Genomic DNA, 20,203 nt, shown 5'->3' with positions numbered 1-20,203 from the left:
TTACGTCTTGTTTGGGTTATGTCGACTCTTATGTGACTTCTGTTCAAGTGCTCTTTTTGCTAGAGAATAGTACAGGACTCGTGTCTGAAGAGCAAAAGGCTTTGGTGCTTGGAATGATTGCAACCAAGAAAAATGATTCTCCTGGACTTCAAGTCTCTCTTCGCTCCCTGTTTTAAAAGATGGACAAATGACATGATTTTAATCATACAGTTGGAGAGAATATGATTTCATAGATCCAACTTTGTACAGTACAGTATATCGGAAAAAAACTAACAAAAAAAAAAGGACCCTTACAGGTCTGTAACGGGTACGGGTCCATTTGGTTCCATTTGTACACCTTTTGAATTGAATTAAAACAAATTAAACTATGTATGACCTCAAATGAGATACTCTAATTGTGAAACACCAGTTCCTCTAACATGCCTGTGTGTGTGTGTGTGTGTGTGTGTGTGTGTGTGTGTGTGTGTGTGTGTGTGTGTGTGTGTGTGTGTGTGTGTGTGTGTGTGTGTGTGTGTGTGTGTGTGTGTGTGTGTGTGTTGCCCCTTTTTTAGCGGCAGCCAATCACAGCCTGTCTGGTGAACGCAGCCTTCTTCGGGGCCCTGGGGTCATCCTATCTCTATGGCTACAACCTGTCCGTGGTCAACGCTCCTGCTCAGGTGATTTGGACTGTTGGATCACGTTGTGTGTGTTGCGGTATAGAGAGAAAGAGCCCCCCCCCCCATCATGTTAGCACTCCAGAGAAAATCAATAAAGCATGACCCGAGCACATCCGAGCAAATACCAACATGTGTCGACCAGTTACGTTCTTCGTCAGGGCGAGAACTAGCCTGGTTCCATACCATAGGCTCCGCCCACTCTATGAGTGGACTGTCCCTCTTGGTCTGGTGTTGTAATGTGAACCTAGGATTTATTTGGTACAAAAAGTACCGTCCAATGAGAGTCGGAGGTGGGGATCCCTTGTGATTGGTTTGGGGAAATTCTAAACCAATTCAAAATGTTTAGGGAAATTATAATCCCCTCCCCCTTGTAATCGCCTACACTGGAGCCCATGTCAGACTGAAGCTCCACGCAGCTTCAGTCTGATAATCAGACTGGGCGAGAACCGATGAAGAACTGGTCGAAAAATGTTGGCATTATTTTAAATATCAAAGTTAGTTTTAACTCTATATCCTCTCCTTTTTGGAGTGTTGGGATCTCATATTCTTTTTAAGCCTGCATTCCTGCTGATCCTAGAAGCACCCTCAGCATACTTTTGAGACTTTTTTTTCATTATCTCCTTTGAGCACCCAGTTGGCATCTGTGTTGTTTTCCTCTGCATGATCAAGGCTGTTGGCGATATGACTGTGTGTCCCCTCCCTCACAAGTCCTCTCACACGTTTCACAACACCTGTTTTTAGATAGATGGATAGATGGATAGATGGATAGATGGATAGATAGATAGATAGATAGATAGATAGATGGATAGATACCCTTTATTGATCCCGTGGGGGATATCAGTCGCCCATATACTGTATAGGCAGCACAGCAGTTAGAGTTACAAAGTTACAGATACAGAGTAAGGAAAGTACTGTCGGATAATACAGCAATACAAAGGTAAGAAATAACAGACCATCAATAATATGAACAACATCCTGCCAAAACCAAAAAGTTGTGTCGTCACTTCTTGTTGTTGCTGTAAAAACTATAACTATGCTTTTGCAGGGTCAGCTTTAAAGTTTCACTTTCTTGCCAGACACATCTCACAGAAATCAATGGGCCTTGGCAGAACGTGAAAATAAACACTTGAACTTTAGCTGTGCCAAGAAGTTGTCAGATTGGATTAGGTTGCCCACCGATCTGTTCCACAAAGCCATTATTGTACATTGGCTGTAATTGGATAAAGCTCATTAATTGCGACGTTGTGGCAACTCTCCGAATCCTCACAAAACATAACACCCACAACAGGTGTATACTTCTCTCAATGCCACCGGTATAAATTCTTTGCTATAATTGTAGCTGGGGTTTGACAAATGGCAGAAATTATAGTCAAAGATAACTCACTGAATGGATATTGTCAGCACAATTCACCACTAGCAGCAATGAAGATGTCACAAGAGACTTTACTGGAGGCGAACAGAAAATGGATGGGATTGGATTGCAAGGAGTGCTGTCTACAGAATATGATACAGTTGTCAGGTCCGCTTTGATTGGAAGGACTGTCGAACTGGTACAGTAGCCCTATGAAAAAAGGAAAACCACATGAACATCCCCAACCTGAACTTGGGCAGGTGCTGAGTGACGAACAGTAAGCAGAGAACAATAAATAAACCCTCGCACACTGAGGGCTCCAATGTGTCAGATGCTTTATTAGAACCACAAAATGAAAAAGCTGTGACGTTTAAAGCTCAAAGCTCTGAAAGACAAATGGTCTGAGGAAGAGCTTTGAAACAGCTCGAAAGGTCACAGCTTTTCTGTTTTGTGATGCAATGAAGCATCTGTCGCATTGGAGCCCTCAGTTTGCGAGCGTTTAATTATTTGTCTCTGAATTGGTGTCCCCATCAATGTCCACAGTGTATCGCTCAACTGGAGAGGCCCTTCAAATAGAGAGGCACTGTGTGTGTGGTGTGGGGGGGGGTCTGTCTGTCTGTCTGTCTATCTGTCTGTCTGTCTGTCTGTCTGTCTGTCTGTCTGTCTGTCTGTCTGTCTGTCTGTCTGTCTGTCTCTCTCACAGGCGAGAGTGTTTAATTAGCATAACACTCACATATCTCACAGTTTTGATTCGGTGCAATCATTTGGAAAGATTTGGAACGAATGCAGGCGTGCTAATTAGTCAATGTTATGATCATCTAACAAGCCCATGGGGTTGGCAAGTTCTGCAACTCACACTTAAATATATAACTCGCATCTAGATATTTAACATTCAAAAGTTGCTAAACCAGCCACCTGTCCTGTTTTGAGGTAGAGTCCAGTTTTTACTCTCAGAGTGCCTAATGGATCCTAATGGGTCTATTTTTATACTGAAAACAAAGCGGGGGCTCGCAACTGACTTTTAAATGCTCCAAGTTTTTTATTTGTGACAAACAGCAGATACGACGCTTCAACCCTCTTTTTCAAGTAATATACTTAGTAGTATACTTGAAAAAGTCTGAAAGTGTCGAAACGTGGTATCTGCTGTTTGTCGCAAATACAAAGCATTTACAAGTGAGTTGCGAGCCCCCGCTTTGTTTTCATGATTCTGTTCTTACAGTTTGGCTCAGCACCAAGAGACGGAGGATGTGCGTTATGTTTTCTTTGTCTATTTTTATACTGTCCAAAGAAGAAGCACTTCACCCATTTGCAGCCTTGTCGTCATATTATTGGTCCTCACTATTAATGCTCATGGCACCATTTCTGGTTAATCGCTCTGTGTCTCAGAGGATGGCTGCTGATAGTTCAGAAACCATGTGAAACCAGTGACATCATCGGTAGGCAGGTTTGGACATGTTTGTTTTAGAGTAGATTTTAAGGTAATTTTATTGTTTTTTAAATCACTAAATGGAAATGTACCTGTCTGTTTATCAGCAATGCTCTCTGGGTATATGCCTGGTAGAGCTTTCAGGTCCTCTGGCACTGGTCTCTTAACTGTTCCAGCTGCTAGAACTAAAAGGCACGCACAGAGAAGCAGCCTTTATGGTCCTAAAATGTGGAACAGCCTGTCTGCGGACCAGCGGCTCTCTGAATCCATGGACAGTTTTGAAAGAAATCTTAAGACACACCTTTTTAGCATTGCCTTTACCTAGGTTTTAGCCATACTCTATTTTATTTTCCTTTTATTTTTGCCTTATCTTTTCATAAATGATTTGAATGTTTTTCTTCTTTTGTTCTGTGAAGCGCATTGGGTTGTGAAGTGCTATATAAATGAAGTTTGAGTTTGATTTATAATACAATATAATATATAATTGATTCAAGTTTCCATTTATAGCCAGGTTCCTGAGCCCACCTCTGAGACGCAGAGCGAGTAGACATGGTGCCATTTTAGAACAATAGAAACAAACCAACATGTTTCGGCCTTTATGGCCTTCTTCAGGGCATGCAGAAAGGATGTTTCTGTTATCCTACTCTCTGCATACAGAACGTTGTATGCACCAGGGTGTGAAAGGCCAATTATAATCGACTAATTTGTTTGCTAATGGTGTGCCAAAAGACAATGTCCGTCTCCATTTTCCTATTTATTATTTAGCACGCACGCACGCGCAATTGCCCAAGGTCAATTGATGGATAGCCACTTTTTTGCCTCATGGCATGTCAAATGTTACATTATTTTAATGTTTTAATGCATTTTTATTTGTCTTATATGTCTTCATAAAAGGATTATTTATGTATATGGACTATAAAGTTTAATTTAATTTAAATTTTTGTCTTTGTTTTATTTTTCAAATGTATGTTTTTATATGTGGACCCCAGGAAGACTAGCTGTACTTTAGGGTGCAGCTAACAAATAAAGAAATATTAGATAATATTTCGGTTCACCTCGCTGTAGTCATGCATTAAATCGTGGGTGTTGTTCATGTAAGTGACGTTCCCATCTCTCTTGCTTCAACAGCATATAAAGGCCTTCTACAACCGGACATGGATGGAGAGGTATGGGGAGCCTATCGGACCAGAAACCTCCACCCTCTTGTGGTCTCTAACAGTGTCCATATTTGCCATCGGCGGCCTTCTGGGAACGCTTGTCGTCTCCGTGATCCTCAAAGTGCTGGGAAGGTACGGTCACTCCACCCACGGTACACAGTCGATGCATTACACACAGGTATAAAAAAAACAGGGTCACTGCAACCCCTATAGTGCTTGCCAACGTGACGTCACCACAGGGGGCGTGGCAAAGTAGCTGCAGACATCCTGGTCGGGTCAATGTTAAGTCAACCTGTTTATACCCCACCAAGATGACTCTTGTTGACGCCCCCTTCAGGATTTTTTGGTACGCACTATTGTCAATGATTTTTTCAATTTGTATGACAATGACAAATTATGGCTAAACCAGTGGTTCTCAACCCTTTTCCACATCAGGGCCCACTTGAAAATCTCAAAAGGCCATTCGGCTGCCGTGTTAAGGGGTCAGATGGGTGGTCGATTGTGTTCCGACTTGGATCAATATAATTTTAAGTTCCTGCTATTTATTTTCAAGGTTTTAAATATAATCTTAAGTGTTTTCTCAATTATTTGGGGGCCCACTTGCAATATATCTTCACAGCCCACCAGTAGTTAATATAGCATCACAATCATTTTAACCATCTTATTCATTTATACGTTGGCTTTCCAAAAATAGTAGATCTACAAGACCATACCACATATCTGCTATTTTTGAAAAAAATGAAACATTTAAAAGATGTTGAATAATCTTCTCTTCTGGGGGTCCCTGGCATGACAAGTTTTGAGAACCAGTACTCTATAAGCATGCTGGGAAGTGCTTCTCTGTCCATTGGGACTCACCAATATTATGGGCAAGTTACTGGGACAATGTGACTTGAAGGGGGGGCAAAAAAGTCGCATGGTGACTTTTGGGGAATATATGATTTACGATTCTGTCCCTATTACTCGGACGGCGCTGAGTTGGCTCAAGCAGACTTCGCAACGTTCGGCACTGCGACTCGCTCCCCTAAGCTCGCTCGCCGGTGCCTCAAGTCCGCTTGGGACAGCGCACCTCCGTCGTTTTAACTGTTTGTTTTTGTTGGACCGTCAAAAACGCTGAGAACTGGACTTCCGCGGAGTCCCCCCCTCCCTCCCTCCCTCCCTCCCTCCCTTCAAGCCACATGTTGACGTTTGGTCAATAAGTCACAATGCCTCTTGGGGAGTGAGACAGTGTTGCACTAGTATGCACGTGAGCTGAGCTCTTTCTCCCAGAGCTACTATCTAGAGTGAAGAAAATCAATCATGGCACCTGTGCACACACTCTGTGATCCATTCAGTTGTGATTTGTCTGTCCATCAAGCCATCTCATGCTGTCAGGCTTCCAGATTTTTTTCCCTCCATATTTCCATATTTATATATCTCCATATTTCACTTTCAACCCTTCATTATCGCTACATTTCCCTGTATCCACCAGCCCATTGGAGAAGTGGTGTGTTACATATTTTAATATGCACACAGACGGGACGACAGCATATCGTCTCTGTCGGGTGGAAACCTCATATGTCCAAAAACTGTTACTTTTCAGGATTCAAATAAAAATAAAAAACGGCAAAAGCAGCAGATCTACAAACTCGTGAATCTGCTACTTTTGATGCTTTTGTGTGATGCTGTAATATGATCAAGTAGGGCGTTGATTTATGGAAAAACACAAACAAGTTTTTAAAACATTGACAATTGGAGATAAGAGGTTTCTGCCCGACAGCGACGATATGTACAGTAGACGGAGTGTAGGACGAGGCAGAGTGGCTTCTGTCCTGGTGGGACCCCCAGGGGGTTAGTAATGGTTTTTTTCCAGCAGTTCCCTGGTGTTCTCCCCCCAGCCTCTATCTGTGCCTGTCAGGGATATAGGGACCAGATAGGCTCTAGTAATTAATAGTTCTGGTCTGTTGTGACACACATAGGAGGGCAGCAAGGACTCGAGCAAATGCCCAGTAATTTACCAATTACAGTTCCCAGTGAACTGCCATTCATGTGTTATGAACTGTATAGTATGTTATTAACCCATTAAGACCGGGAACGCATCAGTGTGTAATTTTTTGATTTCTCTGGGCTATTCAAAAATAGCAGATATACAAGCTCATAGCGCGGCACCGAAAAAGTATATATTCAAAGATTTGCACAAATGTTCACGATTTTTTTTAGATAGCCAAATAAATCTTAAAATGACACACAGATGCGTCCCCGGTTTTAATGGGTTAATATAGGTATGTGCAAGGATCGATTTGTAATTAAAAAAAAAGCTTGGGGAGCTTGTACTGTTATTTTTGATTTTTGATTTTACATTTAAATTGTGATTTCATCGAACACAAATACTGCACATACAGTATCAGACTATATGTATGGTTCCCAAAAGGAAATGCATACATTTAATTGAGTTTGACCCAGAAGCAGGAATAAAACATTATCCCCACCGGTGATAAACATTAATGACCATGAGGTGGGATTTCCCTCCCTTTACCTCCTCAGCGAGTCACAAGAGATGGCCCATGCATATATGTAGGGTTTTCCTCGTCTTGGGAACAGTGTCCATTAAGTCAGTGCTGTGCCTGGCCTTGCATTTGCGGTCCATCTCACGCTCACTGAGTGGAGCCCAGGGCCTGGACCCTATATATTTTTTCATCCTTTGACATTTCACAGAGTTATATACGGTATGTGTGAAGAAAAAGAATAGTACTGTCAAAGCTGAGCTGCTGGTGATGGAAATCATTGTAGCATGTGCTGTATGACATTATCAAGGAGTTTCACATCAAGGACCCTCCATGTATTTTGCCGCGGACCCCCATCTGAAAATATGTTGTGCCATGGACCCCCCCCCATACAAGATTTGTGTTCTTAAAATGTTTAAAATGTACATTCTTTATTCAAATTTATTTCAAGATTTTTTTTGTTTTTAAAAATAACAGATCTACAAGCTTGTAGATCAGTTATTTTCAAATAGCCTATGTATATAGGGTTCAAGTGGTTATGCAGATGTCGATGCTATATTAACTAATTTAGCTGGGGACCCCTTGGAGGAACCCCCTCAAGGACCCCTGAGGGTCCCCGGACCCCACTTTGAGCCCTGTGGTTCTCAACCCAAACGGATCCCATTCCCATTAGTACAGCTGTGCCTTGGGATGTCGTGACAACCACATTATTATTGCAATACATTCGCTGCTGTCGGGCAGAAACCTCTTATCTCCATATTTTCACTTTTTGTGTTTTTTTGTAAATTAACTCCCGACTTGATCATACTACAGTGTCACACAAAAGCATCAAAAGTAGCAGATCCACAAGCTTGAAACGCGGCGCGAAGCGACCCGTTTTGAGCTTGTAGATCTGCTACCAGAGCTTGTAGATCTGCTACTTTTGCTATTTTTTATTTTTAAATACTGAAAAGTAACAGTTTTGGACATAATAAGGATTCCACCCAACAGAAACGATAAGCTACTATACAAAAAAGTTGAGAATTTGAAAGTTATTAGGCCTACATCAGTAGTCTACTTTGTGTGCATTAATTTCCCAAACTCAGAGGAAAATTCTATACCCTAAGAAAGAATATATATTTAAAATGTTTGATTTGGCATTAATAAATACAAATAAACATTTACGGAGTGATAAGTGTCATAACATGTGTTTATAGAGGCTGTTTTGCATGGATATGGATACAGGTGTTACTTGAGTTTAACTTGCCCTTTGGTATGCCATGGCCAAATCATTCGTGTCAGATCCTGTGTCTAGGTGAGACATGACCTTTGACACGATCTAAATGTCTCAATAGAAGAACAGGGAGACAAAATACAACCACCCCAATTGTATAAGTTATATTTATTAACCCATTAAGACCTGAGGATGATTCTACAAATGTCTTCTAAATCCTAACAGTTTTCTGAAAAACGTATGTTGCCATATATCAGTGGTGCTCAAACTTTTTCATGTCAAGGATCCTCAAAATTGTATGCATTTGGCCACCCCATCTGAAAATATTTTGTTCCAGAGACCCCCAGAAGCAAACGAAAAAATGTCAGCTTTAAAAGAATATATATATTCAAAGATTTGCAAAAATGTTCACGATTAAAAAAAATAGCAGATCTACAAGCTCGTTGCACGGCTCGAAGTGACGTGCTATGAGCTTGTATATCTGCTAAGTGTAAAATAATACTTTTCAGCTCAAATCTAAAATGACACAGATGCTTTCCCGGTTTTAATCGGTAACATACTTTACCATACAGACTGGACAAAATTACATTTTATTCTTAAAAGAAAAGTTACATAGTGCCGCTTGACTTTAATACTGTACTTGCATAACACCCAAGGCAGCAGGCAGTACTACACGTTCAGCCTCACTCAATCTCCCTTCATTCTTATTTGCTAACAGGCAGTGGTGGAAAAAGTACTCAATTTTTTTTACTTAAGTATCAATACTGCAATGTAGAAATTATCTGTTACAAGTAAAAGTCCAGAAGTCAAAATTTACTTGAGTAAAAGTACAAAAGTATTCGCATCAAAATATACTTAAAGTACCAAAAGTAAAAATAGGCCCTACTCATTATGCAGAATATCCCGTTTCACAAGTTATCATAATGTCTAAAATGTATAACAATCTTTAGAAATGAGCCGATCTACAAGCTCACAACGTGTCGCATCGCGACGCGTTGAGAGCTTGTAGATCTTTAAATAGGGCTGAAGTGGTTAATGTATGTTTCGTAGTAATAATCCAAATCTACAAAGTAATTAGTAGGCCTAACTAAAGTCTTCAAAACATTTGAGTGGAGTAAAAAGTATATATGTATATATATGTAATAACATTTGTCTCTGAGATACTAGAGTAGAAGTAAAAGTATTGAAAATTGGAAATACTCCAGTAAAGTAAAAGAAATGCCTCAACATTGTACTTAAGTAAATGCCTCAACATTGTACTGAAGTACAGTACTTGAGTACACCACTGCTAACAAGGTAACTCACACGGCCTCAATCCTAATGGTCTTTATAAGCAGAACACAGTTCACTCTTCATCATACTACATGTTCAGCATTTTGGTTCACAGCATCGTTCCTGCAGCCTGTCAGTGCTTTAACTTATGCCTTTGATGCTGTTCAACGTTATGATCATGCAATAACAAAGGCTCTGCTTCAGGGGGGGTTAGTGATCTCAGATTCTATGTCATGCTCCATGTCTCTCAGTTCAGCTGTACTGTATATGAAGACTCCGCGTCTAGCACAGTATGGAAGGGCGACCGTGCCTTTGCTGTCTTGGCACCAAAGTTTCCGAATGAACTCCCTTTGAGGATCAAAGCCGCCCCCACCCTATAGGGACTTTTAAAAACATACTTAATAGACCCTCCTTTTCACTTGTTGTGTTGTGTTTTGTGGGTGTGTGTTTAGCCTCTAGGCTATACTCCCTCCTGTTGTGACTGACTGAGAGTGTGCAAACACCCGTCCTTGGTTCTGGTGACTGATGTTGTCCTTCTAATACGTGAGGGGGGGGCGTATTTTTTCAATTACTTTTTTCATTTAATTCATTTTATTTTATTATTAAATAATATTTTTTCATTTCATTTTTGTTAAATGAAACAATTAATTGAAGAAACATGGCCCCCTCACGCATCAAGGCCAATATCAGTCACCAGAACCAAGGACATGTGTTTTCAACACACTTGTTTCTAAAGTCCTAATATTGTTTAAACCCGTGGTTCTCAACATTTTCATGTCAAGGACCCCCAGATTATAATGTATTTATCCGCAGACCCGCCCATCTTAAAATGTTTTGTGCCACGTGGTGGATGTACTGACACATCAGTGGGCTGAATGAATGGAGTTGATATGTGTGTGTGTGTGGGTGGGTGCTGCCTGGCAGGCAGGCTGGCTGGCTGTCGAATGAAAGCAGATGACTAATACACTGCTTTTGTAGTTGGAGGAAGTCATCTCAAGATAAAGTTATACCTGGCAATATTTTCATGATTCCATATTCATGAGGGTCTGTATTTTTGGACGGTATTGAAATAAATCATACCTTTGGGATTTCTAAATACTGTGCTATAAATACAGGACCGTATACATCCTTTGATAACACCCAAGCCTACTACTACTAGTAGTAGTAGTAGTAGTAGTAGTAGTAGTAGTAGTAGTGTCCTAAATTTAGTTACAAGGCGTTGTTGTAGGCACAAAGGAAAACTGTGTGATGAAAACTCACACAGTGGTGGAAGTACTTTGGAAAAGTAGCAATATCACAACATACTCTGTTACAAGTAAAGGGCCTGTATTAAAAAAAATCTTTTAGGCTTCATAAACAAAAGGTGCACAGGGCATATATGACAAATAACTTTATACAAAACAGGAATTGTGGAAATCTACAAGCGGTGGAAACAGGAATAGTGGAAAAACTGGAATAGTGGAAATCTACAAGTGGTGGAAATCTACAAGCTCAAAACACGTTTGAATGTCAACAGCCCCACTAGAGCAATCTTTCTTCATTTGTCCTATTCCCCAGTACCTCCTTCTGACTGAAGGCATGCGTAAGTGGGAGAACGAGTGTCTAAGAACAGTAACAGGCAGTAATGAAAGTTGAAGTATGGCCTGCTCACTGTGGCACTTATCTCTCCCACTTGTAACTTGTTCAATTATACCAGGGGTTCCTGCACCTTTTCTCCTTGAGACCCAAAAGGGACTTTTGGTGTCTCTCCAGCCAGGACCTAAAAACGTTCAAAAATACATTATGAATGTCCCTAACTTCTACGTTTCTAAACTTCTGGCGCTGTGGCGTTGTTCTGCCTGGAAATATATAGTTTCTACAAGAAAGCATCCTTCAAATTATATTTAATAACACATTTATATTAATTTCCTTATCCAGGTTATTGAAAATGATGTTGATCTATCGTCGCGCTCTCTCTCTCTCTCTCTCTCTCTCTCTCTCTCTCTCTCTCTCTCTCTCTCTCTCTCTCTCTCTCTCTCTCGCGCGCGCACACGCACACACCAAGTGAAATACTTTTGTCCAAGGCTCAAAAGTCTGTGGCTAATGTAATGGCAACAAAAGCGGATTGTTGTATTTGATAAAGCATATGCAAAACACTTGGCGGGGTGGAAAATTACTTTTTCAACAAAGATTGTTCTAAAATAATTGGTGCATATTAATTGCACGGAGCAGAGACGTGATTCCACTACGGATTCTGAGACATTGTATGCAGACAATATTTTCTGTGCAGAGAATAAATTAATTAAAGAGTTGATGATCCGCAATAGAATAAACTTTTCCGTCCTTTAATACAAGGGTTCCCAAACTTTTCAGTGCTGCGACCCCCCAAAATAAACATTGAACTGGGGACCCCCCACCCTGAGAAGCACTTGGAACACCTCACAACGCCTCACACTTCGAGGCCTTGTGAGCTTGTATTATCACAATGTTTGCCTCTTTCTTACGTGATATTTGACGATTTGGCCAATTTAGAATTAAATAGGTCTTAAAAGTCATTACATTTCAACTTTAGAAATGTGCAGATACCCTGTATACTGTATTGGTTTGTTTACTGTTTTGTGAGAAAACAATGTTGCACATTAAGATCTGTTCTCCAGGTTCTCCAAATTAGGATTTCAGAGTTTGCTTAGAGGAACAGTGCAATAATTCATCACCTTCTTCAGCACAAAAATAGACACCATCCGCTCCCAGCTCTCCAGCCCCGCCACATCACCAGCTTCCCCCGCCCCCCCGCCAGGGATTTCTCAGCCTCTCCGCTGTTTCTCCTCCATCACACAGCGAGAGGTTGAGGACATCATCAAAAAGATAAAACCCTCCACCTGTGCCCTGGACCCCCTCCCCACAGCCCTAATAAAACTAAACATCTGTCTGTGCCATAAGTCCCCTGATTACCAAAGCCATAAACCTCTCACTCTAGTCTGGCCTCGTTCTCTCTGTACTAAAGACTGCCATCATTACACCCCTGCTCAAAAAACCCACATTCCAGATAACCTTGCCAACTACTGGTCCATTTCAAACCTCCCTTTCCTCTCCAAAGTTCTGGAAAAAGTAGTGGCTGCACAACTTCAGGACTATCTTTGCAGCAACATCAACTGAGAAGTTTCACCCTGGTTTCCGTTCAGCCCATACTGTAGCACGGAAACAGCCCTCGTCAGGTTCACTAACGACTTACTGATGGCAGCTGATGATGGCTCCCTTTCACCTCCATCCTGTTTGATCTGACTGACAGCATTTGACACTGCATGACATCCTCCTCATCCGCCTTCACTCCATTGGACTCTCTGCCTCTACTTTAAACTGGTTTCAGTCCTCCCTCTCCGACAGAACCGAGTGCGTATCCTCCATACTCGGCCCCAGGGGCGGATTAACCCTTCGTGGTGCCCGGTGCTTGGGGGGGGGGGGGTGCAGCGCGCGGACATGGTTTGGTGCCCCCGGGACGGTTTTGTCAACGGGGGGGGGGGGGGGGGGGGGGGGGGGTGTTGCTGCACGGAAGATACGGACGCTCTAAATTTGCTGTTTTTCGTCTTTTTTTTTCTTCAGGCCGTTTGGTGCCCCCCCAAGGGTTGGTGCCCTGTGCTTCAGCACCTCAAGCCCGTTGGATAAGCCACCACTGCTCGGCCCCACTCTGTTCACCCTCTACAATCTACATGCTTCCCCTTGGCCACGTCATCAGCCAGTATGGAATCTCCTTTCACTGCAATGCTGATGACACTCAACTGTATCTCAAAATTGAGCCCCCCCCCCCCCCCCCCCCGCAGTCCAGCCACCACCATCTCCTTCATCCACCCACCCCCCCCCCACCCCACCAGATCCAATCATGCCCCATAACCAGCATCTTGTTCTCCGGTCACAATATTCCCCTCTCATCCACAGTCACCAACCTGGGTGTGAAAAGGGACCCACAACTCAAATTTGAGGCACACATTAAAGATCTGTGTAAGACCTCCTTCTTCCACCTCAGGAACAGCTCCAAACTCCGCTCCACACTCACCCAGCCAGATGCTGAGAAACTCGTCCACGCCTTCGTCTCCAGTAAAAGTCTATTTCTGCAATAACTTCACTTATGGCATCAACTACACCAGTCGGTCCCTGATTGGCCAACGTGTGCTGTCAATCACAGAGCCCTGAGCGCGGACGCTGATAGGCTCTGCAACGTTTTGGAGGTGGGGGGGGGGGGGGGGTACGAGGCTATGTGAGCACCACAGTCCACTGATGCTTTTAAAATGGACTAAAACCCTACCTTTTAAACAAAGTGTTTTCTTATTTTTTCTTGGGCCTTTTTTATTTTTTTGTCTTTGCCCTGTTTTTATACCTAGTTTTAATTTACCTTTAGTATGGCCTAGTTGAGTACCATGTAATTGTTTGGTTGCCTTTGCTGTTTTTCTGCCATGCTTTTAAACCCTGTAACACTCTGAGATTCGCAAGAATGTAAAGTGCTTTATAAATAAAAATGCATTATTATTATTATTATTAGTATTAGTATTAGTATTAGTATTATTACTGCATGTCCTCAAAATGAGAGTAACCGAGCTAGGTTTTAGTTTTTTTATAGATAAAAACCTGAGGGCTATCCAAGAAGCTAAAAAGCAACAGAGTAATTAAATCCCAAAACGACCAAAGATGGCTAGATAATACGTTAACTAATTCCATTACGGCATGGATCTGAGTCATCTGAACTTCATCTCTCAAGGACAGAGGAGATTAACTTTTGTGTGTGTGTGCGTGCACAGTGGTGTAAAGTAACTAAGTACATAATACACAAGTACTGTACTACTTTACTACTGTACTTTTTACTTTCTTCAGTATTTACAATTTGCAATACATTTACCTACATCTCAGAGGAAAATACTGTACTTTTACTCCACTACAATTATATAAAAACTTTAGTTACTATTACTTCGAAGATTTTGATTATTATTACAATTGTTTATATACTTCGTCCATTTGAAAATAGCAGATCTACAAGCTCACAATCATTTGTGAGCTTGTAGGTCGGCTATTTAAAATGTATTTTTTTTAATACATTTTGAAATGGGACATTCTGCATAACAAATACTTTTGGTACTATAAGTATATTTTGCTGCCAATACTTTTGTACTTTTACTCAAGTACATTTTGAATACGGGACTTCTACTTGTAACAAGAGTATTATCTTTGCATTATTGATACTTTTAGTTAAGTAAAACATGTGAGTACTTCTTCCGTGTGTGTGTGTGTGTGTGTGTGTGTGTGTGTGTGTGTGTGTGTGTGTGTGTGTGTGTGTGTGTGTGTGTGTGTGTGTGTGTGTGTGTGTGTGTGTGTGTGTGTGTGTGTGTGTGTGTGTGTGTGTGTGTGTGTGTGTGTGTTGGGGGGGGGGCATCTAAGTAGTGGTGCAGCTCCTGCTTTCTGAGATCCACTGTCAGGGGTCAGGGAACGTGTGGCGTTGGATGAATTTCAAATGAAGTCGAAGCCCGATTCATACTTTGTTGCACAACGGTGTCGCGTGGTGTTGAAAATAGCAGATCTTCAAGCTCGTTGTTGAGCTTGTATGTCTGCTATTTTCGGCACGCAACACTGTCGTGCAACGGAGTATAAATTAGGCTTAATTGTGTTCCATGTGTTATTGGAACCCCCGCATTTCTGCATCTCTCTCTCTCTCTCTCTGTCTCTCTCTCACAAACCCCCACAGATACGCACAACTATATTCCATCACTGACAGTATCATCTCATTATTCCAAAATATACATTTCATATTTCATCTGGTATTCATATTTCATATTCCTTCACTCTAGTCAAGGAATATGGACCGGAAGGTTTGTTTATGGTGGATCTCTCCGAGGATGGAACATCATGGGGGAGATTAGACTGAAACGAATCATTGTTCGTTTCTGATCCCAGAAGACTTTGGGGGACAGCTGGCAGGTTGGCACGCTGTCTTAAGAAATATTCAAATTCAGGAGAGTGAGGTGAATACGATGACATTCCTGGTAGGATTCTCATTCAAGAATCACAATTTGTTTTCTCAGCATTTGTATGCAATGGTGGTCAAAGTACTCAACCCTCAGTACTAGGGCTTAGAATATGGAGAAAGGAGGTTTCTGCCTGACAGAAACCCCATTCAATGGAAAGGAATTACATCCAAATGTCCTCATTCAATGAGGACATTTGGATGCAATTCCTTTCCATTGAATGGGTGATTCATAGTAGATCGGTGTGAAAAGCTACGCATAAAATACATCTACGTATGTCAGTGAATTGTGATTATGTCGTAATTTCTGGAAAAACACATTTTGCCTTCGAAGTGGAAAGATGTTCAACCATTAGCCACTTTCAACCTTGCGTCCCTATCTTGGGCATGCCATTATGTCATAAAACAAGAATGAATATGACTTGACAGTCATATTATTAGCAGATGCATGCTGCATTGTGTGTGTGTGTGTGTGTGTGTGTGTGTGTGTGTGTGTGTGTGTGTGTGTGTGTGTGTGTGTGTGTGTGTGTGTGTGTGTGTGTGTGTGTGTGTGTGTGTGTGTGTGTGTGTGTGTGTGTGCGCGCGCCATGTGTGTGCGGCTTGTCAGCGTGTGTGTGTGATTGTTATCATAGACCTGCTTGTTTGTCGCCTAATCGCCCTGAAGGCCTTTAAATTTCAATAATGACTACCTCCCCATGCATTATCCCGCTTATTACACGGCTACTTAATAAATACATTTACCCAAAAGTAACAACAAAACGAAGTATTGCCTTGCTTACGGCAATGAAAGTATTCCATAAGTATTGGGCTGGGCGGACAAGTTCGCCTCGGAAAACAAATGAGAAAATAAAAAAAACTCACAGCCACACAGTATAGCCAAAATAATAATAGTATTCAAATAGTAGCTTTAAGGCTACTAATCATCTACAACACTTAAGTTACCTTACAATACACTGAATACAGGCACGCTTGTAAAACTCCCCATGTTCCCGTAAGAGAGGGGTAAATACAAAATATACTGCCTCCAAAGCTATTCCTGTCATACCTAAATAAATTAATTTAGCCTAAGCCTAATAATCATTGGTGGAAAAAGTACTCAAATGTTTTATTTAAGTGAACGTATAAATACTGCAATGTAAAAGTACTCTGTTACAAGTAAATGTCCGGAATTCAAAATGTACTTGAGTAAAACAAGTACAAAAGTATTGGTATCAAAATGTACTTAAAGTACCAAAAGTAAAAGTTCTAAAATGTTTGAAAATAGCAGATCTACAAGCTCACAACATGAGGTATATGTATATATATATATATATATATAGGTCTAAGTGTAGGTCTAAAGTGGTAAATGTATGTTTTATAATAATGTATATCTACAAAGTAACACGTAACTAAAGTTTTCAAATAATTGTAGTGGAGTAAAAGTACAATATTTGCCTGTGAGATGTAGTTGAGTAGAAGTAAAAGTACTGATAATTGGAAATACTCCAGTAAAGTAGAAGTACCTCAACTGGTTAATTAATAATGTACCCTTATAAATGTAGTGGATTAAGAACTACAAGTAAAGTCAATTTTTTATATATATATATATATATATATATATATATATATATATATATATATATATATATATATATATATTTTTTTTTTTTTAAATATATTTATATTCTGTCATTCATTATACGTATATTATAATGAATTGATTACTGCAACAAATTAATGATACAGCACTATTGTTACAACTTATGTGCATGCAAATATGCACTGAAGGGCAGAGCAGCACTCACTCCAGACCGTTCTTTGCGATCCGGGGCGACCGTGTTTAGGGGAGAGGCAGAACGGCGCTGATCGCTCACCCCAGACCGTTGCGATCAGGGGCGGCCGTGTTTAACGGCCGCAGAGTTGTGGCTCGTACAGATTGTCGGAGCCTCAACACGTATGCTCGTCTGTTAAGAGGTGTAAAGTAACTAAGTACATTTACTCCAGTACTGTACAATGATTGTGAGCTTGTAGATCGGCTGTTTTCAGAGTATTTCAGTATGCGCGTGTGTGAGTACTCTGTGTGACAGTGATTGAAACCGACGGCATAGCCGTTTCAGTCATTCAGTCCGACTTGACTGTAGCCTGTAGTAGCCTTTTCATACGTTTCCTTTGTCCTCATCTTGCGCTAATGCACGCAACTGTTGCGCCAGGTTGTATTTTTGTTGTTTCGCATAAAAGCGTGCATCTGTTGTCCGTCAACAACACAGCCAGGCTCTCTCCCCAACTCCTTTCGCGTCTCTACTGGGTTAGGTGCCTCGGAGGCGAAAGGAAAACGCCGTTCGCGTGCTCAAACATGTTCATGGACCCCCAGATTAATATGTATTTGTCAACAGCCCCCCCCCCCATCTATTTTGTGGCAGGGAACCCTCTTCCGTGCGGGGACGGGCGATGTGAAGTCGGCGAAAAATAAATTTTCTGTCTGTCTGCATACAACACAGAGGAGGTGTAAAGTAACTAAGTACATTTACTCAAGTACTGTATAAGCGTGCATCCGTTGTCCGTCAACAACACAGTCGGCGAAATAGGAGAACGCCGTTCGCGTAAAGTAAGTAAGTACGCCCAGATTAATATGTATTTGTCCCCCCCCCCCCCGCCGAGCGATGTGAAGTCGTTGGCGAAAATGTTCTGTCTGTCTGCCTACAACACAGAGGTGTAAAGTAACTAAGTACATTTACTCAAGTACTGTATAAGCGCGCATCCGACAGCAGGCGTGTGTAGTACTAGCATGGCATAGAGGCGAGAGGCGTGTCTAGTCCCATAGCTTGGGAGGACGAGAGGCCGCCCGTTCAGAGTATGGGAAAATTGGAAAATATCCCCATTGGCTTAAAGGACAGCCAATGACGCAAATCTGTCGAATGCAAATCTGTAAGGACAGCCAATGACGCAAATCTGTCGAATGCAAATCTGTCTGTCGAATGCAAATCTGTAATCTGTCGAATGATGTGTCATAGGTCTGTCTCTTTGTAAAAAAAAAAATACGTACAGAAAATGTTACAGTGTAACGCATCATCAGGTTATATGCCAGCCCTAGAATGTCTGTGATCTTACATACATTTCATGTATTCCAAATACACAGCCATAGATTGGTCCTATCACCGCCCGGTTAGCAGACTGATCTGGGCGGCCTTTGAATGTGTCGTGCTGCGAATTAATTCCTGCGACTTGGAGTCAGATATTATCCTCTAGTTTCATATCCATAGGGCTACTTGTATGCCCGTTTTCATTACTTTCTAAATGGGTTGAGTGGTTAGACAAGATAGTGATTACTCCTTTGTGAGATTTCAATTGGTTCCTTTCTTTCTTTCTTGTATTACTTTTTAGGACAAATTAATTCGATTATAAGAAGCTACCATTACGAATTGTTCTTGGCTCTGTCGGCTCCAATTCATGTGTGAATATTAGGTCCACATCACCTTGAGAAAGATCCTTTGTCACTGTTATAAGCTGTGACTAGTGTCCATAAGGAGCTTCATGACACTGAATCATCAGGAGGGGGAGAAGCGATACACAATGTTTTGCAATACTAACTCCTCACTTGGTTCAGTCACAGATAAGCAAGTGACATTTATCTCTTACGACAATGTTACACATGTTGTTTCTTTATTTCCAAGTTGCAGGCAGGAAAACGCCCACAGGCTGGCGGGGGGGGGGGAGGCTCAGGTGGCCTTAACACTAGGCTACACTTTCCTGATTTCTCTCCTGGGTTCCTGTAGGGCATAAGAAGATTATCTGTTGATGAACATCTAAACACTGCCTGCCGCGGGCCAGCAGCATGAAATCGAATGTCGGGGGGAAACCTCATATATGTCCAAAACTGTTACTTTTCAGGATTCAAATAAAAAAATTGCAAAAGTAGCAGATCAGCAAGCTCAAAACGCGCCACTTTGCTCTTCGTTTCGAGGTTGCGGATATGCTACTTTTGATGCTTTTGTGTGACGCTGTAGTGTGATCAAGTAGGGCGTTAATTTACAAAAAAAAAAAAACACACAAAAAGTTCAAATATGGAGATAAGAAGTTTCCGCCCGACAGCGACGAAATGCACAGAGGTGGAATTCTCAGCAGTCCTACCTATAAAAAAAAACATTTTCCTTAACAGCCTCTCTTGCATAAACATCGCATAATTTTGCAGCAAGCCGGTATAGCCAAGGCCAGGTGTTCCTAGAGGACCGATACAAGTTTGCATATTTTTACAACTGCAGGCCGTCTTTTTGATTTGATTATGCATCCATAAATTTTTATCTGTTATGAAACACTTCACTGTCCGATCAGTCGTTTTCTCCGAAGGCTTTTCTTTGGGGAGCGGTTAGTTAACGGTGATTGCCTTTTTGTGGATGAAAGGAATTCTCAGCTGAGAAAAGGTATGAAAAATCATGGGCCAAGTAGTTATTTCATGCATAAACCCAGTGATAATGTCTCAGCCAGGTTTTCCAATCGCAAAGGCACCAGTGACACAATTATAAGGATGATTGCTGGATGCTATTGGCAGTCTTTTTCTCCAAGCTCGAAGATATATTTTTTGGAATGTTTATGGATTGAAAGGCTCTCTCTACCGTTGCTGTTTCCTTTGTACCGCATGAGCACTTGAAACGAAATTCACCATGACAAAGAGAAATACAATTA

The 20,203-nt window shown here is 41.4% G+C and overlaps 1 protein-coding gene across 1 annotated transcript in view; it reads left to right on the top strand.

The window, feature by feature from the left end:
- Positions 1-419: 419 nt before the first annotated feature.
- slc2a9l2 (solute carrier family 2 member 9, like 2) overlaps positions 420-20,203 on the top strand; it is a gene marked incomplete at both ends in the record, with an annotated part of 201,388 nt that continues 181,604 nt past the window's right edge. The window contains 3 exons of the mRNA XM_080423537.1: positions 420-425; positions 552-656; positions 4,562-4,722. Coding sequence (XP_080279663.1) covers positions 420-425; positions 552-656; positions 4,562-4,722 — 272 coding nt within the window. The remainder of the gene's footprint in view (positions 426-551; positions 657-4,561; positions 4,723-20,203) is intronic.

Source organism: Gymnoscopelus braueri (genome assembly GCF_963280865.1).
Source record: "Gymnoscopelus braueri genome assembly, chromosome: 3".
Lineage (NCBI taxonomy): Eukaryota > Metazoa > Chordata > Actinopteri > Myctophiformes > Myctophidae > Gymnoscopelus > Gymnoscopelus braueri.
This window is presented reverse-complemented; position numbering and strand designations above follow the sequence as displayed.